The 22,919-nt window shown below is 52.7% G+C and overlaps 1 protein-coding gene across 1 annotated transcript in view; it reads left to right on the top strand.

The window, feature by feature from the left end:
• The window catches only part of CACNA1G (calcium voltage-gated channel subunit alpha1 G), a 141,166-nt gene that overhangs the window by 38,111 nt on the left and 80,136 nt on the right, over positions 1-22,919 (top strand). Inside the window, 7 exon segments of the mRNA XM_064150466.1 lie at positions 7,565-7,676; positions 8,160-8,293; positions 15,712-15,809; positions 17,762-17,921; positions 19,653-19,944; positions 20,402-20,494; positions 22,074-22,884. Coding sequence (XP_064006536.1) covers positions 7,565-7,676; positions 8,160-8,293; positions 15,712-15,809; positions 17,762-17,921; positions 19,653-19,944; positions 20,402-20,494; positions 22,074-22,884 — 1,700 coding nt within the window.

Genomic DNA, 22,919 nt, shown 5'->3' on the forward strand with positions numbered 1-22,919 from the left:
ATCCTCACAGACACTGTGCCCAAGTCCAAGCTGCCAGCAGCCCACCCTCACAGCTGAGGAGTTCATTGCAAATGTTGCGTAGGGCCTCTCTTAAAAGCTGCATCTCCTGAAGTGTGGAGATTCTGCAAGACACTCAGCTTGCAGGCCTTTTTTTTTTTCTTTCTTCATTGCCCCTCTCTTTAAGCAATAAGCTGGAAAAACCCAACTCCTAAAATGTAAAATGTTATGGGGAAACAATTCCAAACCAGTAAGACAAACAAAAACCTTGTCAGGTCAGGCGTTGGTTTGTTTAGTTTTTTTGACCAAGCTTCATCCTCTCTAAATGCAGCATCATTCTTCCCCTCAGCACTTGGGTGGCTGAGCAGGGCTTCTCTGCGCTGCTGAGCAAATCCTCCACCCCTCGAGAAGCAGCTGTGTTTGCAAGGCAGAGGAGAGCATCTCCTGCCTGCGGCTAGTCGTTCATTGTTCGAACCCTGGGCAGAAGAATGGGAATAGGGTCACAGTGATGGCTCTCCAGAATCCCTTTGTTCCTCTGCTTTTGGGCTCTAGGGTTGCCGTTGTGTGTTTCGGGGCTGTCGTGCAGCCGTGGTCCCACCAGGGCAGGTGCAGAGTGCAGCCATTTCTTGGCAGAGGGCAGGGGCTGCTGGTGTGTCCCCTTGACCGCCTGCAGGAGAGGAGCCTAGAGCTGAGAATTCTAAAGAGCACTGGCATGACTAATTGCTTTGGTTTCCCAGCTTTAATTGTGAAGCAGTGTGAATGAGAATAACCTCCAGGGTCTGTCTGTACTGTGAGGGAAGAGATTTTTAAAGAGCAGTGGTGGGACAGGGATGCTCCCCACCTGGCTTTTTCCTGGCTAAGAGCCTGGGTGGGGCTGGCAGGGCTCAGCAGAGTCGTGTTGGCTCCTGAGCAACCAGATGTGGCAACTCAGGATGGGGCAGGCACCAGAGCCCTGGTGGAAGTGCTTTCTGAGTGGTCTTAATTTCTGGCCCCCCTTGCTGCAGCCCTGCTGGAGCACCGTCGGCTTTGCTCTTCAGGAACAGGCTTGCCTGCTGCGAGCATCTGCAGGGCGTGGGGTAGGAGCCATCACGTACCTGCAGTGAGCATGCCAGGGGTTGCTGTGCCCACGGTGAGCCACCACCTGCTACTAGAGAGCGGCTCTGCTGCTGCTGGTGCAGTGCTGTGGTGCCGTGGAAGTGCTGCCAACCTGCAGCACCTCCCCTGCTCTGTCCTATTCTTGGCTTACCCAGAGGGAAAGGAGGTCCCACACCTGGAAAAGTACCTGGGAGGGCAAAGCCATAGAGTAGAGGCCATGTCACAATCACACTGGGACAGGTGGGCAACTTGTGGCTTGGACAGATCCACTCTGATATGTGTCAAGAACTGGCTGGAGGGCTGGGCCCAGAGAGTGATGGTGAATGGTGCCACATCCAGTTGGCAGCTGCCACCAGTGGTGTGCCCCAAGGATCAGTGCTGAGCCCAGTCCTGTTCAGTATCTTTATTTATGATCTGGACCAGGGGATTGAGTCCAGCATCAGTAAGTTTGCAGAGGACACCAAGCTAGGAGCAGGTGTGGAGCTGTTGCAGGGTAGCAGAGCCTTGCAGAGGGACCTGGCCAGGCTGCATGGGTGAGCAGAGGCCAGGGGGATGAGACTGAACAAGGCCAAGTGCAGGGTTCTGCACTTTGGTCACAATGACCCCAGGCAGCACTACAGACTGGGGACAGAGCAGCTGAGAGCAGCCAGGCAGAGAGGGAGCTGGGGGTGCTGGGAGAGAGAAGCTGAAGAGGAGGCAGCAGTGCCCAGGTGGGCAGCAGAGCCAATGGCATCCTGGGCTGGCTCAGGAGCAGTGTGGGCAGCAGAACAAGGGAGGTTCTTCTGCCCCTGTGCTCAGCACTGCCCAGGCCACCCCTGGAGTGCTGTGTCCAGTTGTGGGCTCCTCCAGTCAAGAGAGCTGTTGAGGTGCTGGAAGGTGTTTGGAGAAGGGCAGCAAGGCTGGGGAGGGGCCTGGAGCAGAGCCCTGTGAGGAGAGGCTGAGGGAGCTGGGGGTGTGCAGCCTGCAGCAGAGGAGGCTCAGGGCAGAGCTCATTGCTGCCTGCAGCTGCCTGCAGGGAGGCTGTAGCCAGGTGGGGTTGGGCTCTGCTGCCAGGCAGACAGGAACAGAAACAGGGGACACAGCCTGAAACTGTGCCAGGGCAGGTCTAGGCTGGATGTGAGGAGGAAGTTGTTGGCAGAGAGAGTGATTGGCACTGGAATGGGCTTCCCAGGGAGGTGGTGGAGTGGCCATGGCAGGAGGTGTTGAAGCCAGGGCTGGCTGAGGCACTTAGTGCCATGGTCTGGTTGCTTGGCCAGGGCTGGGTGCTAGGTTGGGCTGGAGGTCTCTTCCAACCTGGTTGATTCTATGATTCTAGGTCCCTGGCACCACACAGCTGCCAGCTGGAAAAGTAGATTCATTGAGTAATGATGCCCTGAGAGCACCTCTGGCATGCAGCGTCCGAGGGGACAGATGCAAATGCTAAAAGCAAAGGACTGGTGCTGGGTTTGTTTCTGAAGGAACAGCTTAGGAAAAGAAGAATCCAGTAGTGCAGGGCTGTGATGGGAATACTGTGACCTTTTGACTGGGCATGGCATGAAGAGCCTCTTCCTGTTGGCCTGCTGCAGTTGGAGGTGGAAGCTGGGAAGGGTTTATTATTTCCATCCGAGAGGCAGATTAATTCTGAGGACTTTTTACTTCCCTTGCAAATGGTCTGACTTAATGTGTTAGGATTTTAGTCCCTGCCTCCTCCTGGCCCCTGAAAGGCCAGACCCTGGAAGTGCCATTGTGCTCCTGTCAAAGGGGCTATTTTTGGAATTGATGATATGAATGAAGCCTAAAACTGCTCTCATTAATGTCTGCAGCTTATCCCAGTGTCACTCCTGAGCTGGTGGGACTTGGTGCAGGGGCAGGCTGTCACTTCAACCCAATTTTCACATCACATCTACACAGCAATTTCCAGGCCTTGCCAGAGCTCGCTCCACATTTGTCAAATGCCAGCTGCTGTACTGGGTGAGCAAAGGCTTTGCCTGGTACAAGAGAGCTGACTGCAGGTGGTGATGGGGGACCTGACTGAGACCACGGCCATGGCCCATTGGTTGGGGTGGCCTCTTCTTACCCCAGAACAGGCAGTGGAGAAGAGCTGAAGCTTGCCTGGCAGGATCCAGGAGGTTCTGTGCGTTTCTGTGGTTGTATTTTGTTGCAGAATATGAGCCTGCAGCCCCCGGTGCTGCAGGGCTGCCTGGCCAGTCCCCAGCTTGTCTGTGAAGCCCTGCTCCCCACCGTTCTGGCTGTGCTCCTGGGGGGCCCTACCCTATCTCCTGGTGGTGGCAGTACAGCAGCGTGGTGCCTTGGAACTGGTGCTTTGTTGCAGCCCCAGAGCAGCTTAGGGAGAGCTGGAGGTGGTGGTCAAGAAAGGAGCTGGAGAGGAGAGAGCAATGCAGGGAAAGAGGAGAGGGGAAGTGGCAGAAGCCACCTGGGGCTGGCAGAGCACCAAGGAAAGAGACAAATATTAATGCCGTGGAATAATGTGTGCCCCTGTAAAGCATTGCCAAGCACTGCCCTCTGTATTTGGCTGTCAGCACGGGTGCCCAGCCCCACCTGGGGAAGGGACCACCATCTCTGGGGGTGGGTGATGCTCTGGCATGGTGGTGTTCACTCCCCATCCCAAAGCCAAAGAGGACAGTGGGAGCAATGTGTGTGCTCTGGCTGGGCACTGAGCAAGCTGGGGCTGCTGCTGCCCTCTCGATTGTCACTGCCCTCCAGCAACAGCTTCCCATTTAATTTACTTGCTGGTAAATTTGATCCAAACTTCTGCAACCAAATCATAGCAAGTGTAATGCAATATCTTTCTCTTCTGATTGTATTAAGCTGGGTAATGCTGGCTAATTGAATCTGGGGTTCTTGCCTCTTAATTAGGGAGGATCAGACTCCGCCAATGCTGGGGATCGCTAGTGGTGGAAGGGTTCAAGGGCTTTGGTCCTGTGCAAAATCTCCTTGTTGTAGAAGGACTGCTGGATAGTTTCTTTCTTCTTCATCCCCCCCCTCTCCCCCACTCTTTATCTCTTAAGAGTCAAGTTACAACGAAGTGTTACTGGATGTTTCTGCGTGGTAGAACCGTGCACCGGTACAGATTAGGGGTTGACTTGCTGGAAGGCAGCTCCACAGAGAAGGACTTTGGAGTCCTGGTGGGCGATACATTATCGACGGGAATGTGCCCTTATGTGTCCAAGAGGCCGAGTGGTCTCCCGGGCTGCATTAAGAAGTGTGTGCCCGGTGGGCTGGGGGAGGTGGTTCTGTGCTGAGACCACATCTGTGTTACCGTGTCCAGTTCTGGGCTTCTCAGTCGAGAGAGAGAACTACTGGAGAGAGGCCAGTGCAGGCTATGAGGGTGATTAAAGGAATAGAACATCTGTTTCATGAGGAAAGGCTGAGAGACGTGGGGCTGTTTAGCCTGGACAAGAAAAGGCTGGGAGGAGATCTTACACATGTTTATAGGTGATCTCCAGAGGTCCCTTCCAATCCCTGCCATGCTTTGATTCTGATTTTAATTGGAAAGAACCTGTGAGTGTTTTGGCTGCCCCAGCCAAGCTGGTGGTACAAGGTGGATCTTTCTGAACGTGCTGGGGTGAGCAGGTGACCCTGTACAGTGGGGACGTGGACATCCGTGGGGTGAGCAGATGGAGGATCGCTTGCTGCGTGCACATGGGCCCTGCTACTGACTTCTGTTAACATCAGCTGCTCCGCATGAGGGGACAGGACCACTCCTGGTGAGCGTTTCTCTCGTGCGATGTGTACGGTGGGCTCAGCTGGGCACCGGGTGGTTGGCAGTGGGCCTGTACCCGGTACTGGCGGCACTGCTGTCCTAAGTGTTTTCCTCCTCCTCCTCCTCCTCGCCTTAGCTGCTAGCTGAGTACCAGTACCGTCTGTGGTGCTTCCCAAAGCCCCTCTGCCCATTCGCTGCCCACGCAGCAGCAGCATTCAGGAAGCACCTTCTGCTTCTGTTAATTGCAAGGCTTCCCTTTGTCAGCCTCTCGGCTCAAAGGAGGGTCGGTACAAAGCCGTAGCCATCAGCACTTGGTCTGCCCCTGAAAATCCCATTAGCAGAAGAAAGGGCTTGAAGTTCCTTTCAGCTGAGGAAAAAGAACACAAAAAAAAGGGCAACCCCCCCATATAATCAGTCCCCTCCCTCTGATCTATCAGCTGCGCATTAGCACAGGTCCTTCAGCACTGCTGGGGGCCTGTCCCTGGAATATTTAGCCAGGGACCAGTGCTCTGTGAAAGGCGTTTGCTGGAGGTGGGGACACGCTGGTGAGAGAGTCTGCAGCCAGAACCGGGGATAAAACTGCCCTGAGCAAATTAAAGCCCCCCTGCTCCCTGTCCCTCCCCCTCCTTTCCCAGGCTGTTTTCCTGCCTAAGGGATGTTTGCTCCTGCACAGGGAGTCAGGGTCTGTGGAGTGCAAGGTGGGGATTATAGAATCACAGAATGGTTCGGGTTGGAAGGGGCCTTAAAGATCATTCAGTTCCAACCCCTCTGCCGCTAAACCAGGAACACTGCTCACTATCCCAGATTGCTCATCCAGCCTGGCCCTGAACACCTCCAAGGAGGGGCCATCCACAGCCTCCCTGGGCGACCTGTGCCAGTGTCTCCTCACCCTCACAGCAACGATTTTCTTCCTGATTCCTAATCTAGTCTCCCTTCTTTCACTTTGGAGTTGTTATCCCTCATGCTGTCACTACACTCCCTGATGAAGAGTCCCTCCTCATCTTTCTTATTGGCTCCTTTAAGTAACAAAAGACTCCAGTAAGGTTGGAAAAGACCTTTGAGATCATTGAGTCAAGTGATGCTCATGGCCTCCTCTGGACCCACTCTAACAGCCCCATATTCTTCTTGTGTTGAGTGCCCAAGTAGAGGGGCAAAATCCCCTCAGCCCACCTGCTGCCCATACTGCTGGGGATAGGCTCAGGATGTGGCTGAGTTTGGGCTGCGTGGTTGCTGCTGGCTTATATTTCAGTGTTCATCCACCAGCTCCCCAAGGTCTTCGCCGCGGGGTTGGTCAATGCCATCCTTGCCCAGCATGTGTTTGGGCTTTTCAGACAGTGTCTTTAGCTGGGGAATGCCTGGGGATCCCCTCAGCTGCTGCCCTCCGCTCCAGCCCCCGCAGCCCTTAGCCCCAGCCTGACAGTTGGAATGTTTGCCCCGATACCTTGTAAGCATCTCTGCCAGTTGAGAGATCCAGACTGCTGACAGCCAAGCCGTGACTCAGCCCTACGTGATTTCCCAGGAATGTGCCCAAGATGGGTGGCAGGAGCTGCCAGCTTCGGCCCCACGCGCCCGGCAGGGAGGGACCTGCTGATTCATCCTCACCTTCTTCTTCCTCAGCCAGATAACACGGCAGCGCGGGCTCCCCAACACCCCCGCGGCCGTGTTACTGCGACAGCTCTCGTCTGGCAAGGGCCGGGCTGATTCTCCTAGAGCCTGGAAGCTGCCTGCAGGCTGTGCCAGTCGAGGGGCTGTTCTCTGTGCCGGGCTGGGAGACAACGCCAGCACTGTCTGCACCGGCTCCTGGGCTTCACATGTCTGTGCCCTGGCAGTTGGGAGCCAGCTGGAAATGCCTCCTAGAAGGAGACAAAAAATCAACGCCAGGTTTGAACCACCCCAGCGAGGATTTGCTGTGGCAGCCTGCTTCATTCTGCCCCCAAAGTAACAGCATCTGAAGCCTGTCCTGGCAGCACAGCTCTTGCAAATTGCTTCAAGAGGCAGCAGTTGTTGCAGGGGATGGGCTCTGCTGGCCCTCACAGCCTGAAGGCTTTTAAGCAGTTGGTTAATGTTTTTGACAATCTTAACTTGGACTGGGAATGAAAAGTTTAAGCAGTGTCTTCAGGAAAACCCCCTGGGGTAAGCTGTGACATGGTTAATAGAGAATGGTAATGTTGTGAAAGTGCTTTTCTGTGAAATGCCAGGAGAGGAAATTAGCAATGTGGGGTTTGGTTTTGTTTTTTTCTAGAAGTTGATATCGTTCTCCTAATTTAATTTTTTAATCCATCACATCAGCACTCAGCACTCTGGACATGCACTTCTCACTTTATAGTGGCTTTTGCAGTAGCTGCAGTCACTGATGTCAGCATGGGGTACCACACAGCAGCAGGCAGCAGCTGGGAGGGCAGATTTGGGATGGAGTTTAGGAAGAAATTCTTCAGAGTGAGGGTAGTGAGACACTGGAACAGGTTGCTTAGGGATGCTGTGGATGCTCTCTCCTTGGAGGTGTTTAAGGCCAGGCTGGATGACACCTTGACCAAGTTGGGCTGGTGGGAGGTGTCCCTACAGGGAGGTAGGAACCAGGTGATCTATAAGGTCCCTTCCAGGCCAAACCACTTGGTGATTCTGCGTTTCTGTGATCTGCAACCAGGTAAAGGCACCTAGCGATGCAGGCTATGCCTTGCCTTGGGGACCAGAATAACCTTTCTGATGCAGAGGTGGCTGCTCATGGGTGCTCCTCTGGACCCGTGGCTTCCTTGACGGGGTGTGGTGCAGGTGGTTCGAGAGGGTGAGCATGCTGGTGATCCTGCTCAACTGCGTGACGCTGGGCATGTTCCACCCCTGCGAGGACATCGCCTGCGACTCGCCGCGCTGCAGGATCCTCCAGGTATGGCCCTGCCCGCTGCATGTAGCCTAGCAGTGGCCCCGGGCTGGCGGAGAGCAGGAAGGACCATGCTGCAGCAGAGCCCCTCCAGCTGCAGCGGAGGTGGCCTCATGCCCTGGGAGGGCTGGGTCCTGCCTGTGCTGGGATGTGAGTGCGCAGCATCTCCAGGCACAGCCCCTGCCAGGATGTGCCTATCACAGCGTGGCCAAGCCTTGCTTGCAGTGCTTGGGGAGGGTTTACTGTCAAGTTGATAGTGAAAGCAGAGCCCAAAATATGCTTGCCTCTTTCTCCCAGCACCATGGGTACTGTTGGCCAGTTTGGGTTGGGAAAAAACATGCAGCTGCTCTCAGTGCTGTCTCTGCCCGCCTGGGGATTTTAACTCTCGGTGGTGCAAGACTAAGCTTTGTTGACATAGGGTCTCATAATTCCCTGCCCCAGTGCAAGTGCACAGTGATGCAGGAGCATCCCTCTTCCTTTCTTTTGCAGAGCTTCGATGATTTCATCTTTGCCTTCTTTGCTGTGGAAATGATTGTCAAGATGATCGCGCTGGGGATCTTTGGGAAGAAATGCTACTTGGGAGACACCTGGAACCGCCTGGACTTCTTCATTGTCATCGCGGGGTAAGCCCAGCGTGGCGGGGCCTCCTCTCCCTCTGCCTCTCTGTTGTCATTCGTGGCATCACTTGGTCAGTGTTGGATTTGGGGGAGGGGCTGGTTTGCAGGGGTGAAGGCTGGGGGCTTGCTGGGGATGTTATCCATCCTGGCTCTGCAGCAGGATTCACAACCCAGACCACAGCCGTTCCTCCTAGCTCATGGGAGAGCTCAGCCTCTGGAGTGAGTAGGACATGGTGACAAAAGATGTTTGTGGTGGGGTTTCGGATGGCACATGCCCTGGAGTTTCTCTCTGGGCACTGGGCTTAGATCTTCTTCCTCCAGCCTCACCAGTGGTTATAGTTTGCATTGGGCAAGGCGGGCACTGAGCAGGCAGTTGAGAGCACAGAGCAGCACACCGGGGAGGGTTGTTGACTGATGTGCATGGCTGCCCTTTTTACTGTGCTGCTTTTTTCTTCCTTTTGAGGGAACGCGCCCAAGTTAGTCTCTTTGAGTGTTTTCCTTTCAGAGCACCTGGTTTGCATTAGATGCACTCCCAGCACCCGAGAGTCTCCTGGCAGAGTCTGGAAATCCACATGAAAAGTTCCTGGCGCCTAACCCGCGCACTGAGTTTCTTTGACACATGAATCGCTTGCCAGCCCTCCCCTCCCTGCCCCGAGAGTCCAAAGACCTTTGGGAAAACAGCTCTCACAGAGCTGGAGATCAAATTCACTGGAATTTCCTGGAAAAGGAAAAAGAGACCCTCCCAGCTGGACTGTTTACCTGGCATGGGTTTGGTGTGCCCCAAGAAGGGGCAATATCTCGTGGGCTTTATGGTCCATCACTGGCCCCTTGGGGTCATGACACACACCTCTGCCAGGCAACTGGAAGAGCTGGCCCAGTTGAATCATTAAGGAGCTGCCAGGATCCAAGTGTGTCCTTGGCCTGGGAAACTGGTTGTGACAGAGGCCAAAAGATATGGTGAAACTCCAGACCCAAACTGGAGGCAGAGAAGGAGTGCAGAAAGGCCAGGAGCTCTAACTGTCCCCATAAACTCGTCTTCTGCAGGGGGCCACAGCTCTTGCTCTCCAGATACACCAGCCTCTGGTCTCTGGCTTGGAAGAGGGCTCAAAGCTTCCTCCTGAAGTGTCTAAGCATCCTTAAGGGGTGCAGGGAGGGGACGTCCCATCTGTTCCTGCGTGACCTGCCTTTTCTTGTGTGTTTGCCCCCAGTGTGCTGCTTGCAGAGGGCTGGGAGAGCCGCTCAGGCACTGGCCACTTCTCTGTCTTGTTGTTAGGTACTTCCCAGCTCTTCTAAAGTGTCCAGACCAATCTCATGAGTTCATGAAGAGTAAATGACTTCTCTGTGACAATGTAATGCAGTTAGTGCTAATTGTAGAGCGTGCAATGTCTACACCACATCTCTCATTACAGCAGGACTTGCTGGAGGGAACAGAGCTGCAGGAGCGAAGATCAGCTTGCTGGGATGTGGCTTTGGCTGCAGGTTACAGAGCTACATGGGAAAAGGGAAGAGAGGAGTGATGAGTGGCACCATGACATTGAGTTGTCACTAACAAGATGACCTCAGTTTGTGCCAAGGGAGGTTTAGATTGGACATAAGGAATAATTTATTTCCCTTCAGTGTTGTTAAGTACTGAACCTGCCTGTTCGGGACTGTGGGAGAGTTCCCATCCTTGGAGGAGTTTAAAAGCTGTGTAGTTGTGGTGCTGAGGACGTGGTTTAATAGTGACCTGGCAGTGCTGGGCTGGACTTGATGATCTTAAAGGCTCTTTCCAACCTAAGTGATTCTGTGATTCTCTCCCTGTGGATTCAGTTGTGCTTTAAACTAGGAGAAAAGCCCAACCAAAATCCCACACACCCTAGTGGTTCGATATCTGATCTCAGGAGAGAGGCTTTAAGTCAGAGGATAATTTGGTGCTGTAAGAGCTTAGAGAGCTTCTCTCTGCCTTCTCTTGGCACAGGCTGGAGCAGGGCTGATCTAAGTGCTTGGGGCGTGTGGCTCTGTGGGTCCTCCAGGCTTAGGCTTGGCCAGGTCTGTGTACCCCTGCTTGTGCTTTGTCCTTGTGATGGTAACCAGCCTCGGGCCCTGGTAGGAAAGCAAAGCACTGCTGGGAAGCTTTGCTTGCAGCTGGAGGTGAGCTGGGGCAGGAGGTGGCTGGCAGGCTGCTTTCCTCGCAAGCAGAGATGCTGTTTCTTTTCCCCTTGCTTCCTGAGCACTTGTAGTGTTTGTTATCTTGTTTTCTCCCTCTTTTGAAGGATCTAGCAAAGAGTTAGCTTGGCTGAAGCCTTCATAAACAACACTCAAAGATGCCTGTCTCTCTTCTGGTTCTGAATGCTGAATTTCAGGGATGAAATATTCTGCAGAAAGCCTTGCTGTGTTCATGGGATACAACAGAGAAAGGGATGCTGCTGTCCCCCGTTTCATCCTGCTCCTGGTTTCCCAAAGGTTCTTCAGCTCAGGGTTGAGATGAGGGTGATGCTGCCAGGCTGGGCTCCAAAGAAGAGCAGGGAGCCTGTGGCTGCTTTGGTTGAAGCTTCCAGCACCTGGCCTTCAGCTCACTATGCCAGTTAACTTTGGAAGTAGGCAGGACTCTTCTGAAGGACATTGGAGCTATGTGAGGCTGCTCCAGCTCCTGCTCCAGCTCCCACATCAGACACATGGGCAAGGAAGTTGCTGGCGTGGGGCTGCCTGCAGGAGTCCTGCTGTGGCTGCCGGCAAAGGCTCCAGCAAAGGCTGTCCCTTCCCTGTGTCACTTCATACCTTAGGAAAAAACAAAGCGGAGAGGCAGGAGCAATTGTCACTTTTTCATCCCTTCTGCCTGTGTTGATCCTTCTCGCACTGAGATGCAGCACCGTGGCCTTGGCCGATGGCTGCAGGTGCCGGTGGCTGGGTGGGGTGGCACTGGGGTAATTGCCCGTGTGAGCAGCTGATTTGCACATGCAATTACCCGATGTGCAGTCAGGGCTGCAGCCCCTTGGAGCTGCATGGAGGCTGCACCAAGCCTCCCAGGAGCCTGCCCTTCTCTGGTGCTTTCTGGGATGGATGAGAGTGTCTTGGAATCTGAGTCCTTGCTCCATCCTGGGTCACCCTGAATTAGGTGCTCTTTGCTCTGAGCGGGTGGTAGAACCTGATACTCGTATTCCCTGACCTCAGGAGGCTCAAAATCTGGGATCAAATTTTACAGTTTGGTGCTTTAAATGACTTTTGGGAGGATGAAGAGAAACTTTGACGCAGGTCCAGCGAAGCCTCCTGCCTGCAGATGGTCTGCTGTGTGCTACCTTCCTGCAGCCGTGGAAGCAGAGGACACGCCCCTGACATAGTGAAACCTGTTGTGTAAAAGAAATCCCTCTGCAGCCTTCCTGGTGGGTGGGCTGACTCAAACCCACTTGTGAGAAGACTTGGAGTTTTAAGTTTTAGGACTTGCTACCTGCTAGAAAAGGCCTCATCAGTCAAGTGTCCTGGCTGGGACACGCGGGGCAGCTGGATTCAGCAGCCTGCAGGGTTCAGGCTCCCTCCAGTGCTGTTCAGCTTGATTGAAATGGGTATTTTTAAAATTAAGCAACACCCACTAATGTGGTGAGACTTGCAAGGCTTAAAAAGCAGCTCCTGAGCAAAAGCAGAGCACTGCAGAGCTGGCAAGGACCAGGAGGGAATTTCATTTCAGCTTTCTGAAGATATGAGGCTGCCTAAATAGTTTCCCCTTGTCTTTCCCAGCACCGATGGCTTAAATCAGCTGCCGATTGCTGCGCTTTGGAGATAAAGGGGCCCGCACGCCCTGCTCTGAGAGCAATTCAATGCTGAATAAATCTCAGCCTATCTCTTGCTGGCAGCGAGCAGCAGCTCTATGCCCCTGTGGGCAGAGACATGGGAAGCCTCTGGGGTTTTTGGTCTTCTTCACCCCAGCTCTCAGCTGCTCTTCATCTTCCCAAATACTGTAGCTGGGAATGCTGTAGAGCTGGGAGCAAGGGACCCATGGCATCCCCACTACCCAGCTGGGAAAGGGGAGTTCAAGTTTTCCTTGGAAAGTGCCCTCAGCACAAACTTCACAGGTCTGAAAGGTCATCACAGCATCATCTGCTTCCTGAAGCAGAAAAGATCCTAGGGATGGGAGTGGAGCCAGGGCTGTGAGTTGGATGGGTCAGAGAGGGTGCAGGAAGGGCTTTGCTCCCTTTTCTATGCTCTGAGGATCACTGGCTGAGAAAAGAGCCCTGAGCATCACCTCTGTGAGCTCCTCACCAAGGCAGGCAGGAGTGCTGCCTGGCACTGTGCTTATGAGATCCTTTGCAGTGCTGTGAGGTTTGTATGGGAGAGACCCTGTGCTTGCTGTCTCCAGGCAGAACAGGAATGAATTTCAGTCCATCCTGAGCCATCCCTTGTGTCTGCCTGCTGAGTCCTTGGAGTTTTTCTTAGAGTCACAGAATCAGTCAGGGTTGGAAGGGACCACAAGGATCATCCAGTTCCAACTCATCTGCCATGGGCAGGGATACCCTACCCTAGATCAGGCTGTCCAGAGCCCCATCCAGCCTGGCCTTAAACACCTCCGGGGATGGGGCCTCAACCACCTTCCTGGGCAACCCATTCCAGCCTCTCACAACTCCCTCCTCGTGTCCAGCCTGAACCTACCCATCTCCAGCTTCGCTCCATCCATTTGCTCCTCCATCTTCTCGGAGGAGTCTCTGCCAAAGGTTTGCATCAGCTCTCGCTCTGCATCCCACCAGCAGCCCAGAGCACGTCTGCCTTTGCAGATGCTCTGCTTTTATTCTTAGAAAGTCCTCACTATTTCTGCTCTCCTTCTGAATAGCTCCAGCGATAGGGGGCTGCTGGTGGCTCTGATGAGCCTCAGCATTTCCTGTGAATGCATCCCATGGAACACTGAGTGGCTTTCTGAGCCCTTAACTGCTGGGCAGCCAAGGCCATGGCAGAGGCGCTGGAACAGAATTGACATTTGAGCTGAAGCTTCATTGGGGGCTTTCTGTGCTGCCAGTTTTCCATGTGTCAGTGTTATCCATGCTGCTAAATGCATCTGGCACCTTGCCACTTGGTGACATCCTGACATTTGTTCTCTCTGGGTACCTTCTCCTGCTAGGGACATGGATTGATTCCTCTCATGCATCCCTAGCTTTGGGAAGTGGCCTTTAGAACTGGGAAGCAGTAAGATTCTCACTGGACTTGGTCTTGGGTGTCTTTTTTTTACCCACCCACCTTTTTTACTCTGATACATGGTCCTCTGAGGACTCTTGAGCTTTAAGTTATCAGCAGCATATGGATCCTGTAGTCTGGATCTGGGACTGAGCTTGCTGTGCTGGAGCACCAGCTGAGGCAGGAGAGCACCTTCTTGGTCTTGGTGTCCAAATGTTTGCTCAAGCTACTGGGCTGTTCTTTGCTTGTTTTTTTAATTTGGCATCGTAATTGTTCTTCAGTACCTCAAATCAAAATGCAGCTTACAAGCAGCTTACAAGCACAGCATTTCTGGAAGAGAGTCTAGAGCTGTCATTAATCAGAAAATTACAGTCTTGGTGCAGATAACCATATGCTGCTCTGAATCTTGCTTGTGGCCTCCGTGTTAACAATGGATGAAAGAAAAGCTGTACACTCGATATGAGCTTTTTACTCTGATCCTGCAAACCACACAAAATGGCGAGGGAAACCTGAGCCCCATGGAAGCCCAGGGAGGTTTTCGCTCCTCTACTTCTCTTAGGCAAGCTCACCCAGTGTGGTGAGCCCTGTGCACTGAGGAAAGGGCTGTTTTTGTCACTGGGGCCAGGTGGGCTTTCATGGACACACTGCCTTCCTCTCTGGTCAGGGGATGACAACAAGTTCCAAATGTGTCTTTCCACCACTTATGGGACTATCCTATGGCTGTGGGTGTCAGCTAAACACAGGAACTGTGTTGAGGTTATTTTAATCTTGGATATGGTTTGATCATCATCCTTCTTATTAGAGCCTGTAGTGAGAAATCAGATAAAGCATCACTGCATCATGTGGAGTTGTGTAACTGGAGGCTGGGAGGACAAAGTCCTCTCCACCCCAAGTGCTCCTCACCTGCTAATGGCCAGAAGGGAGGAGAGTGGGTTTGGTTGATCACAGCGAGAGCCGTGGCAAAGCTCAGAGGGCACTAATGAACTCTGCAGGATTTCCAGCAGGTAGGGAGCAGGCAGCACTGATGCCTTCGATCAAGGCACCAGCAGAGCTCTTGCAGAAGCATAATGTCTAAGCAGGGAAGATTAATTCAGGCCAGGGCAAGTGTGGGAAGGGCCATGACTGGGATACAGAGAGTCTGTCTGTGAGGTGAGGCTGGAAGAGCTTGGTTGGTTTGGCTCTGCAAAATCAAGAGAGATGCAATTTGTCTTCTGTAAATACAGTGGGTGGGTAAACACCAGGGACAAAGAAAAGCTATAGAAGCTATAGCGGGCTGCTGTAAGAACAAATGGACATGAGCTTGTCCTGAGTAAACTCAACTGGAAGTTAGGCTTTCAACTATCAAAGCTGGAGAGAGAACACCCAACTAGCTTTGAGATGGAACTTGATAGTTTTAGGAAGAGGTTAATAGCTTGTGGTTGCTTGCAGCAGTGAGAGCCCACCTGTGTGGGTAGCCTTATGGTCCTCTTGCCTTTGCTTGGCCCTGCCTCCTCAAGAATGCTTCTGGACACAGCTCTTGTATGTTCCTGCCCTGCAGAGCGAAGTGCTGGTGGTGGCATACTTGATAGCCCTGCTATGCTTGAGGAAAGGTGCTGTGAGATGAGGCAGAGGGAGATGGTGCTGAGGCATCCCCAGGACATGCAGCTGTCCAAGTGCATCCTCAAACTGTCACATGAATGGTGCACCTCAGTGTCCTGAGCTGTGAAATAACCCCATCAGGCACAGTGCAGAGCACCAGAAGGCACCTTGGACCACATCTGCCTCCTTTCGCTATTGATATGTGCACTGTCCTGTCCACCTGAGTACCATCTGCCAATGATCTCTGATGGGCAGAGCTAGCACAGCTCAGTGTCCCCATGGAAAGAGTCTGCACCAGGGGATGCTTCTCCCTTCTCAAGGTTATGGTGGCTCTCAGCAGAGCACACCCAGATTCATGCCGGTCCCTGCACAATTGTTGTTAAAAACCGGACTGTGTCTGAAAATTGTGCCCCTGGAATGTGCAGAGACTTTCAGAAACTTTGGCCTGGACCTGTACAAAACCAGAATCAAAGCAGGTGAAAGAGAGAAGATCTGTGGCCATGTGAGTTGCTGTGTCACATTCTCATTGACTTTATTCCGATATGCAAACAACCCTTAATTAATTCGTCTAGCTAACTTTCCTGATGGGAGAGATGCAGTAACGAGCCCCTCTGTCAGCAGCTGGCATATAGTGTTTGATTTACAGTGTTTGATGATCTAACGTTTCTCCAGCAGATGCTTGATGCCTCTTGGCGTTTGTGTCCCCACAGGATGCTGGAGTACTCCCTGGACCTGCAGAACGTCAGCTTCTCAGCGGTCCGCACTGTGCGCGTCCTGCGCCCGCTCAGGGCCATTAACAGGGTCCCCAGTAAGTCAGAGCCTTATTCTCCTGGCTGATGCAAGTTCTCTACACCTGTGCCCCAAAGAGGGAAAGGCTAACACAGATGTTTCCCATCTTACATTGCAGCTCAGACCCTCACCTAAACCTGGTAGTACTAGGTCCCAGGCTCTGTTCTCTGGTTTCCAGTGCCTGTTATTCTCATGCTCTCAGTACTTGCGATACTGGAGATGAGCCACCAGTCAATGAGCTATGTGGGACTCTTTGGACACCTACCTTCCTCATCTGAAGAGGGTCTTGGGAGGTGAAAGGATGCAGGTGATAGGCACTGATTGCTCCAGCCAGGCAGCATGTGCAGAGGGAGCTGAACCATGCTGGTCCCTTCCTCCCCATGCTATCTCATCATTTCCTGGAGTAATTGGGATGAGAAAATCTTGTGCCTGGAGACAGTCACCCAGGAGGTGCTGAGTAGCCTCTTCTTGGCACATGTTGCGCTCTGCTCATCCATACAGCTCAAAAACCAGCATCCCCAGACAAACCTGGTTTGTCAGGGTGTAGATGAGGATCTCAGGCCCCTCTTGAACAGCAGTGGGTGGCATTACCTGATTCCAGATGGCAGCAGCTGACAACAACTCAGTGCTATGCTTGGGGAGGCTTTGGCCATCTCAGCCCAACAAAGTGTCGGGGTGCTGCGGTTAGTGCTGAGCTCCAGCCCTGGCAGGCACTGTATGGAGAGGGTGTGCCAAGCATGGGTACAGTGTGGTCCTAGTCTTGCAGCTCTGGGGACTGCATCCAGAGCTGGTTTAGCCAGATGCAACTCAAGCCCGCTGTCTGAGCTACTCCAGTGCCTTGATGAGAGCTCCTCTCCTTCCGCTCTGTCTGCTGCTGCTGGGCTTGCCGTGGCTCTGTTTATTTTTCTTGTCGTAAGCTCTTGGACTTCTTCTGGCTCTGCTGATGATGTTCAATCATTGTGGGAGCCTCAAAATCCTGTTTGCAACGAGGTGTTTTTTTTATCCCTGCTGCTTAACTGATAGATGGCTGAATTTATCCACCACTGTTTAACTGGGGATGTAATTCACTTAATGCATTTTGAAATCTCAGGTAATTTGTCTTGGTTTCTCTGCACTGTAGATATAGTGCGATAGAAATGTAAGGTGGGAAAAGCAACATAGAGAGTTTTTTGTGGTGATAAATGTGGTAGCCACAGAAAGTCACCTCAGTTAATTAGGAGTTGATGTGAGCTGGTTGTTCCCCTGCAGAGGAGCTGAAGAAAAACCCTGATAGAGAAGGTGACAGCATCAGGAAGGAGAAAAAAGCCTTCTCAAAGTGCCAAAGTAAAGGTGCAACAGTAAAGCTTTCTTTAAAAGAAAATCAATGTAAATGTGTGAGAGAATGCAGAGGACGGGTAAAGGAGGAGAAGGAGAGATGAGCAGAGCATTACAGAGACGTCAGATGAAATCAATTGTTTTGTGTGTAAATGTCAAGCTGAAGTCACCATCAATTTATCTTTGTTACAGAACTGGCTGCTCCTGGCTTTGCGAGAATTAGCTGCCGGAGTCCTGTGTTTTAGGGAAGAGTGGGGATCAGGGCAGATGAGGAGATTTGGGGAAGGAAGGCTGAGTGGGGAAAGAGAGAAAACTGTGCAGGAACACCAGTTTGGTCTCAGGGAATGAAGGAGATGTGTCATTGCTAGAAAACTTTAGGAGGAGAAGAGGACTTGAGATGGGGAGTGACAGGAGAGGAGCAGAAAAGTGTGAGCTCTAGGTGAGTGGTTGGAGCTGGTGATCTCTGTGGTCCCAGAGGCTTTGGAGGGAAACTAGAGGGGAACTGGGATGCTGTGGGTGTCTGCAAGCCCTGTGCAGGTGGCAAGATGCTGGCTGGGAAGGCAATGACTGCCAGTGGGATGAGAAGTGTGGAAAAGGAAGAGGTTAGGAGGACACACCTGGAGGAAAATTCAGCTGGGCTTTTCCTCTCTGCTCCAGGTATGCGCATCCTGGTGACACTGCTTTTGGACACACTGCCCATGCTGGGGAATGTCCTGCTCCTTTGCTTCTTTGTCTTCTTCATCTTTGGCATCGTGGGAGTCCAGCTGTGGGCAGGTTTGCTCAGGAACCGCTGCTTCCTCCCTGAGAACTTCAGCATGTGAGTCTGTGTCTCCAGGAGACAAGAATGTCCTCTGGTCTCCTGTAAGTGTTCCCTGCTCCCAAATGCCACAACTCTTGCTCAGACACCACCAGCCAGAACCAAGTGAACTGTGACAATCTGACAAGTCCTGCAGGGCTGTCCTTAACCCTCAGCTGGCACTTGGGAACCCCTCTGATTGATAAAAGCCTCCAAAAAAACCTGGAGAAGAAGAGTTCAGGCTTCTTGAATTCAGCATGGCTTCAACATGTGACCTTCTCTGCATTGTAGAGACCCTGAGGTCTGAGTCCCATACAGCAGCTGGTGATGTTCATTGGTGTGGCAGTTGTTGTCTCACCTAAATGCTAGGGAAAGCTGATGGAGCTACCAAAACAAGAGACAGTCCTTGTCCCAAAATGTTAATTTTCACAGATCCTATGATTTTAAGGCCAAGAGGACTATTGTGATCAGGTGGGGTTTTGCAGCACCCAGTTTCCAGGCCAGGCAGCCTGTCAGATGTAGTAACATTTGAACAGTGTGTGAAACATCTGGTAGCTGTCAGACCAGAAGTTCCATACCTCTTCTCCTACCTACCTGCTTTTTCCCACCACCTCCCTCCCTTTGAACCCTAGGAGAAGGGCAGGTAGTCACCTGCCTTTGATGGCTGTTCCACTGATCTCCAGCACTCTGGCACCTTTTGGTGGATTGCTTTCAAACGGTGACTCCTCAGAGGCGATCCAGTGAGATCCACACTTGGAGAAGTCCTGCAAGCCAAAAGCCTCTCTCTTGCAGATAGCAAGACCATGCTGCTGCTGCTGTGGCTAGGCTGGATCTTGGGTCTGGAGCTGGCCTGATGCACCTTTTATTCTCTCCCATATGTCTTCTCATCAACTGCCACCCTTCTGTGGGTTGGGCTGTTGAAAGGCAGTTGGGAGAGTCATTACTAAGGCATGTCCCTGGTAAGTGAATGGCAACAGTGTGGAGGGAAGGCTTCATCACCGAGCAGGTCCCATGGAGACACAGGTTTGGGTGCCGCTTAATTGAGCCAACATTCCAGGGGTTTAGATAAGATTTGAAAGGTATTAAAGGCAATTCTACAGGAATTAACTGGGCTGAACTTAGGCTTAAAAATATCTTCACAAGCTTCAGTGGGAGCCCTGGCAGCACTGAGGAGATGGCTGTGTGCAGAGCCAGAAGCCAGTTTCTGTCTGGCAATGGGTTGTTTCACTCCCCTGAAGAGTGTTTTTGCCTGGTTTGCTGTGGTAAGGCCACCCTCAGAGGGAATTTAGAGCTTATCTCTGGGCTGACTGACTGCGAAACTGCAGATGAAGACTCTGTCTCTGGTTTTCAGGAAGCTTGGGAGGTCCTGGTACAGAGAGTCTCCTCAAGCAATTCTTAGCACCTCCAGAAGGACAGAAGATGCAGGAGCTTAAACTGACTGATTTCCATCTTACTGCAGCAAAGACATTTCAGAGAAGCCCTGCTGGGCTGAACCCTGATCTTAGTCCCATGAAGTCAAAACCAGAGCACTTCCCATTGGATTGAGTCTTAATAATGTCATCAGAGGCTGCTGAGTGGCCAAGCGCACTGCCTCAGTGGGGAACATCATCCCAGCTGCGGGGCTGGAGAAAGCCTGTGGGGATTCCCTTTGGATCCCTAATGGGAGTTGTCAGAATGTGCTGCTGAAATTGTTACTGCACCAGATCCCCTGCAATTGGTGTGCAAACCCCATCCCTGTCTGGCCTCTTTCAGCCCCTACACGGTGGATTTGGAGCCATACTACCAGACCGAGAATGAAGATGAGAACCCATTCATCTGCTCCCAGCCGCGAGAGAATGGGATGCGCTACTGCCGCAGTATCCCAACGCGGAGGGAAGAGGGCCTGGTGTGCACCCTGGATTACTACTCCTACAACGACACCACCAACACATCCTGTGTCAACTGGAACCAATATTACACTAACTGCTCCGCTGGGGAGCACAACCCCTTCAAGGGAGCCATCAACTTCGATAACATTGGCTATGCCTGGATCGCCATCTTCCAGGTGAGCCCTGGCTGCCAGCTGTCACACCTGGGCAAGCAGCCAGCCATGACCCCCAGCATGACCTGAGAGGCTGCACAATCATGCTCCTGGGGGGATCTTTTGCACCAGCAAGCACTTTTGCTGTAGTGCATGGCTGCTCAAAATGCCAGGGATATGATTTTGTGCCTGCTTTGAGAGCGCCTCCATCTCATGCGCACAGACAAAACCCCGGTCTCTAAACCCTGCAAGTGCAGCAAGGCCATCCTGATGTGGGGAAAAGCCTAGAGACTGCTCTTCCCTATGCAGAATTCAGTAGTGGGTCTTAGGTTCATCTGGAAAAGAAGGGCTTTGTTCAGCCTGGGCAGCTGGTGATGTGGATATTTGCACTGTAAGCGCAGGATTTGGCTCCTCGAGGTCTTGTGCTGTTGCTTGTTCACTTGGTAGTGTAACTAAGCCTCGATTGGTCTGTCTCCATCAGGTCATCACGCTGGAAGGCTGGGTGGACATCATGTACTTTGTCATGGATGCACACTCCTTCTACAACTTCATCTACTTCATCCTCCTGATCATTGTGAGTGGCCTTAGGGGAACATGGGGTTCTCCTGGCATTTGAAGAGAGATGAGTGGAGTGACCTAGAGGAACAGAGTAGAAAACACAGTGAATATAAAAGATGAGGTAGAAGCCAGCCTTCTGGAAGGCAAGCAGCTTTGATATGACACTGTATTGCAGCTGCATGCTGCTCCAAGGAAAGGAAGAACCATGTGCTAAGCCAGGGCAGATACAATTCTGTTGTTGCTGCTTTTACCACTTCTCTCTCTGTGCTCCAAGATCCTCTCTTGGTTGTCACTTCATATTCAATTTAAAAGTAGGTGAACTTCACTTGGTCAGGTTTTGAGCTCTGGAAGGGAAAGAGTCTGTACAGAAATTCCCCCATACCGTAGAACCCAACTGTCATGATCCCTAGTGCAGAGGGAAGAGGGAACACTTCAGCAAAATAGTCCCAAGCTTTGCAGAGCACATTAAGAATGGGGGGAAGAGATTACTGCCCACAGCCCACCCACACTGCACAGCATCATCTGAGACTGCCTACAAAGGAGCCAACAAAGAGTTTGTGGGGTGGGCTCCATGATGGGCTTCATCTATGCAAGCAAAACTGTCTACTGTGACTGGCTGAGCTTGTTGTCTAGACTCCCTTTATCATGAAAGGGAAAAAATAGGTGCCTTAGAGGAGTGATTCATCTCCTCCCAAGGTAGACATCCAAAATAAATTACATGCACTGCAGACTTGATGTGCCTGTTTCTCTCTTGACTCTGAAGGATCATTAGGTGCCTCACTCAGATGTAGCTGAGATAAGTGAGATGGGTCTCATTCTTGCTAATTGGACTAAGTCCAGCAAAAATAGCTGCACATTGTCCATTAGGCTGTTGTAGGAATTTCTGCTCCTCATGAAACCAGGACTAAAACCCTGATGAGAAGGTAGGAGGTCGTTTAGTCCGTGACACTTTTTCTCGTTTCCCCAAAGCGGAAAGAATCTCTTGCTCTCAGCATCCCTGGAATGAGAGAGAGGAAGGGTGAGCGGTACTTTTCCAGATGCTGTGCCAGCAGCGTTAGCAGCGTGTGAGAGCCTGTTAGCGTGTCAGTAATTCTCTGTGATCCATGCTGGGCTCTGCAGAAGGCAGAACCTCGTGAAACCCCGGTTGGAAATCAAATCTGCAAGCTGTGGGGACAGGCTGCTGATGCCCTTGCGTAACAGTCACCCGCAAATCCCGTTAGCAGGGGTATGCTCTGCTCGCGAGCTGCCCACGTGCTGCCAGGGAGAGCCAGAGCCACCTTCACCCCAGCACTGGTAGCTGTGGTCTGTGCAGAGAGAAAAGCACCATCCTGCACAGCAGAGGGCTTTGCCAAAATCATCTGCTTTCGACTTTGATCTCTGATGTCCTCTGTGGAGAACTGCCCAGGTTGTCCCTGGCTGGGCTTGGGGGTGAGTCAGCCCTTCCACAGACCTGGCTGATGGCCCTTGCTGGGTGATGCCCAGGAAGGGGCTGGCTGGGGGCTTGCCTCTGTCTCCTGTGCCGAAGCGTGGAGTCAGGCAGATCTGCGGAGTGGGCATGGCCACCCTGAGGTGGCTGATAGCTCCTGTCCCCTTAGGTGGGCTCCTTCTTCATGATCAACCTCTGCCTGGTGGTGATAGCAACACAGTTCTCCGAGACGAAGCAGCGCGAGAGCCAGCTGATGAAGGAGCAACGTGTGCGCTACCTGTCCAATGCCAGTACCCTTGCCAGCTTCTCAGAGCCGGGCAGCTGCTACGATGAGCTCCTCAAGTACCTGGTCTACATTGCCCGTAAAGGCAGCAAGCAGCTCGTGGAGGCCTACCAAGTGGCAGGTGTGAGGATGGGCTTCCTCACCAGCCCTGCCAGCAAGGCAAGGGCTGACCGCCATGCCAGGAAGCACTGGAACAAGAAGAGGCACTCTGTGCATCACCTCATCCACCACCATCACCACCACCACCACCACTACCACGTGGGCAACGGGAACCTACGGGCACCCCGTGCCAGCCCAGAGATCAGTGATGTGGAGACCGGTTCCCTCCACAACGGGACCAACCGGCTGATGCTCCCCTCCTTGGCACCAAACCCCCATGGGGCCCCCAGCACCACTTCCAGCACCACTGAGTCTGTCCATAGCATCTACCATGCCGACTGCCACTTTGAGCCGGTGCTCTGCCGGTCATCCCTGTCACAGCCGGGCCTCAGCTTGCCAAGCCCAGAGAGGATCCCCCAGAACATAGCAGGCAGCAAGGTGTACCCCACAGTGCACCCCAGTACCTCCCATGAGATCTTAAAAGAGAAGAACCCTGGGGAAGCAGCGGTGGGTGCTGCAAGCAGCACCTTGACGAGCCTCAACATCCCACCTGGGCCCTACAGCAGCATGCAGAAGCTGCTGGAGACGCAAAGCACAGGTAAGCCTGGGAGTGGCTGTTGGTCTGGGGGTGCC

This window comes from Pogoniulus pusillus, chromosome 11 (genome assembly GCF_015220805.1).
Source record: "Pogoniulus pusillus isolate bPogPus1 chromosome 11, bPogPus1.pri, whole genome shotgun sequence".
NCBI classification, from domain to species: Eukaryota; Metazoa; Chordata; class Aves; order Piciformes; family Lybiidae; genus Pogoniulus; species Pogoniulus pusillus.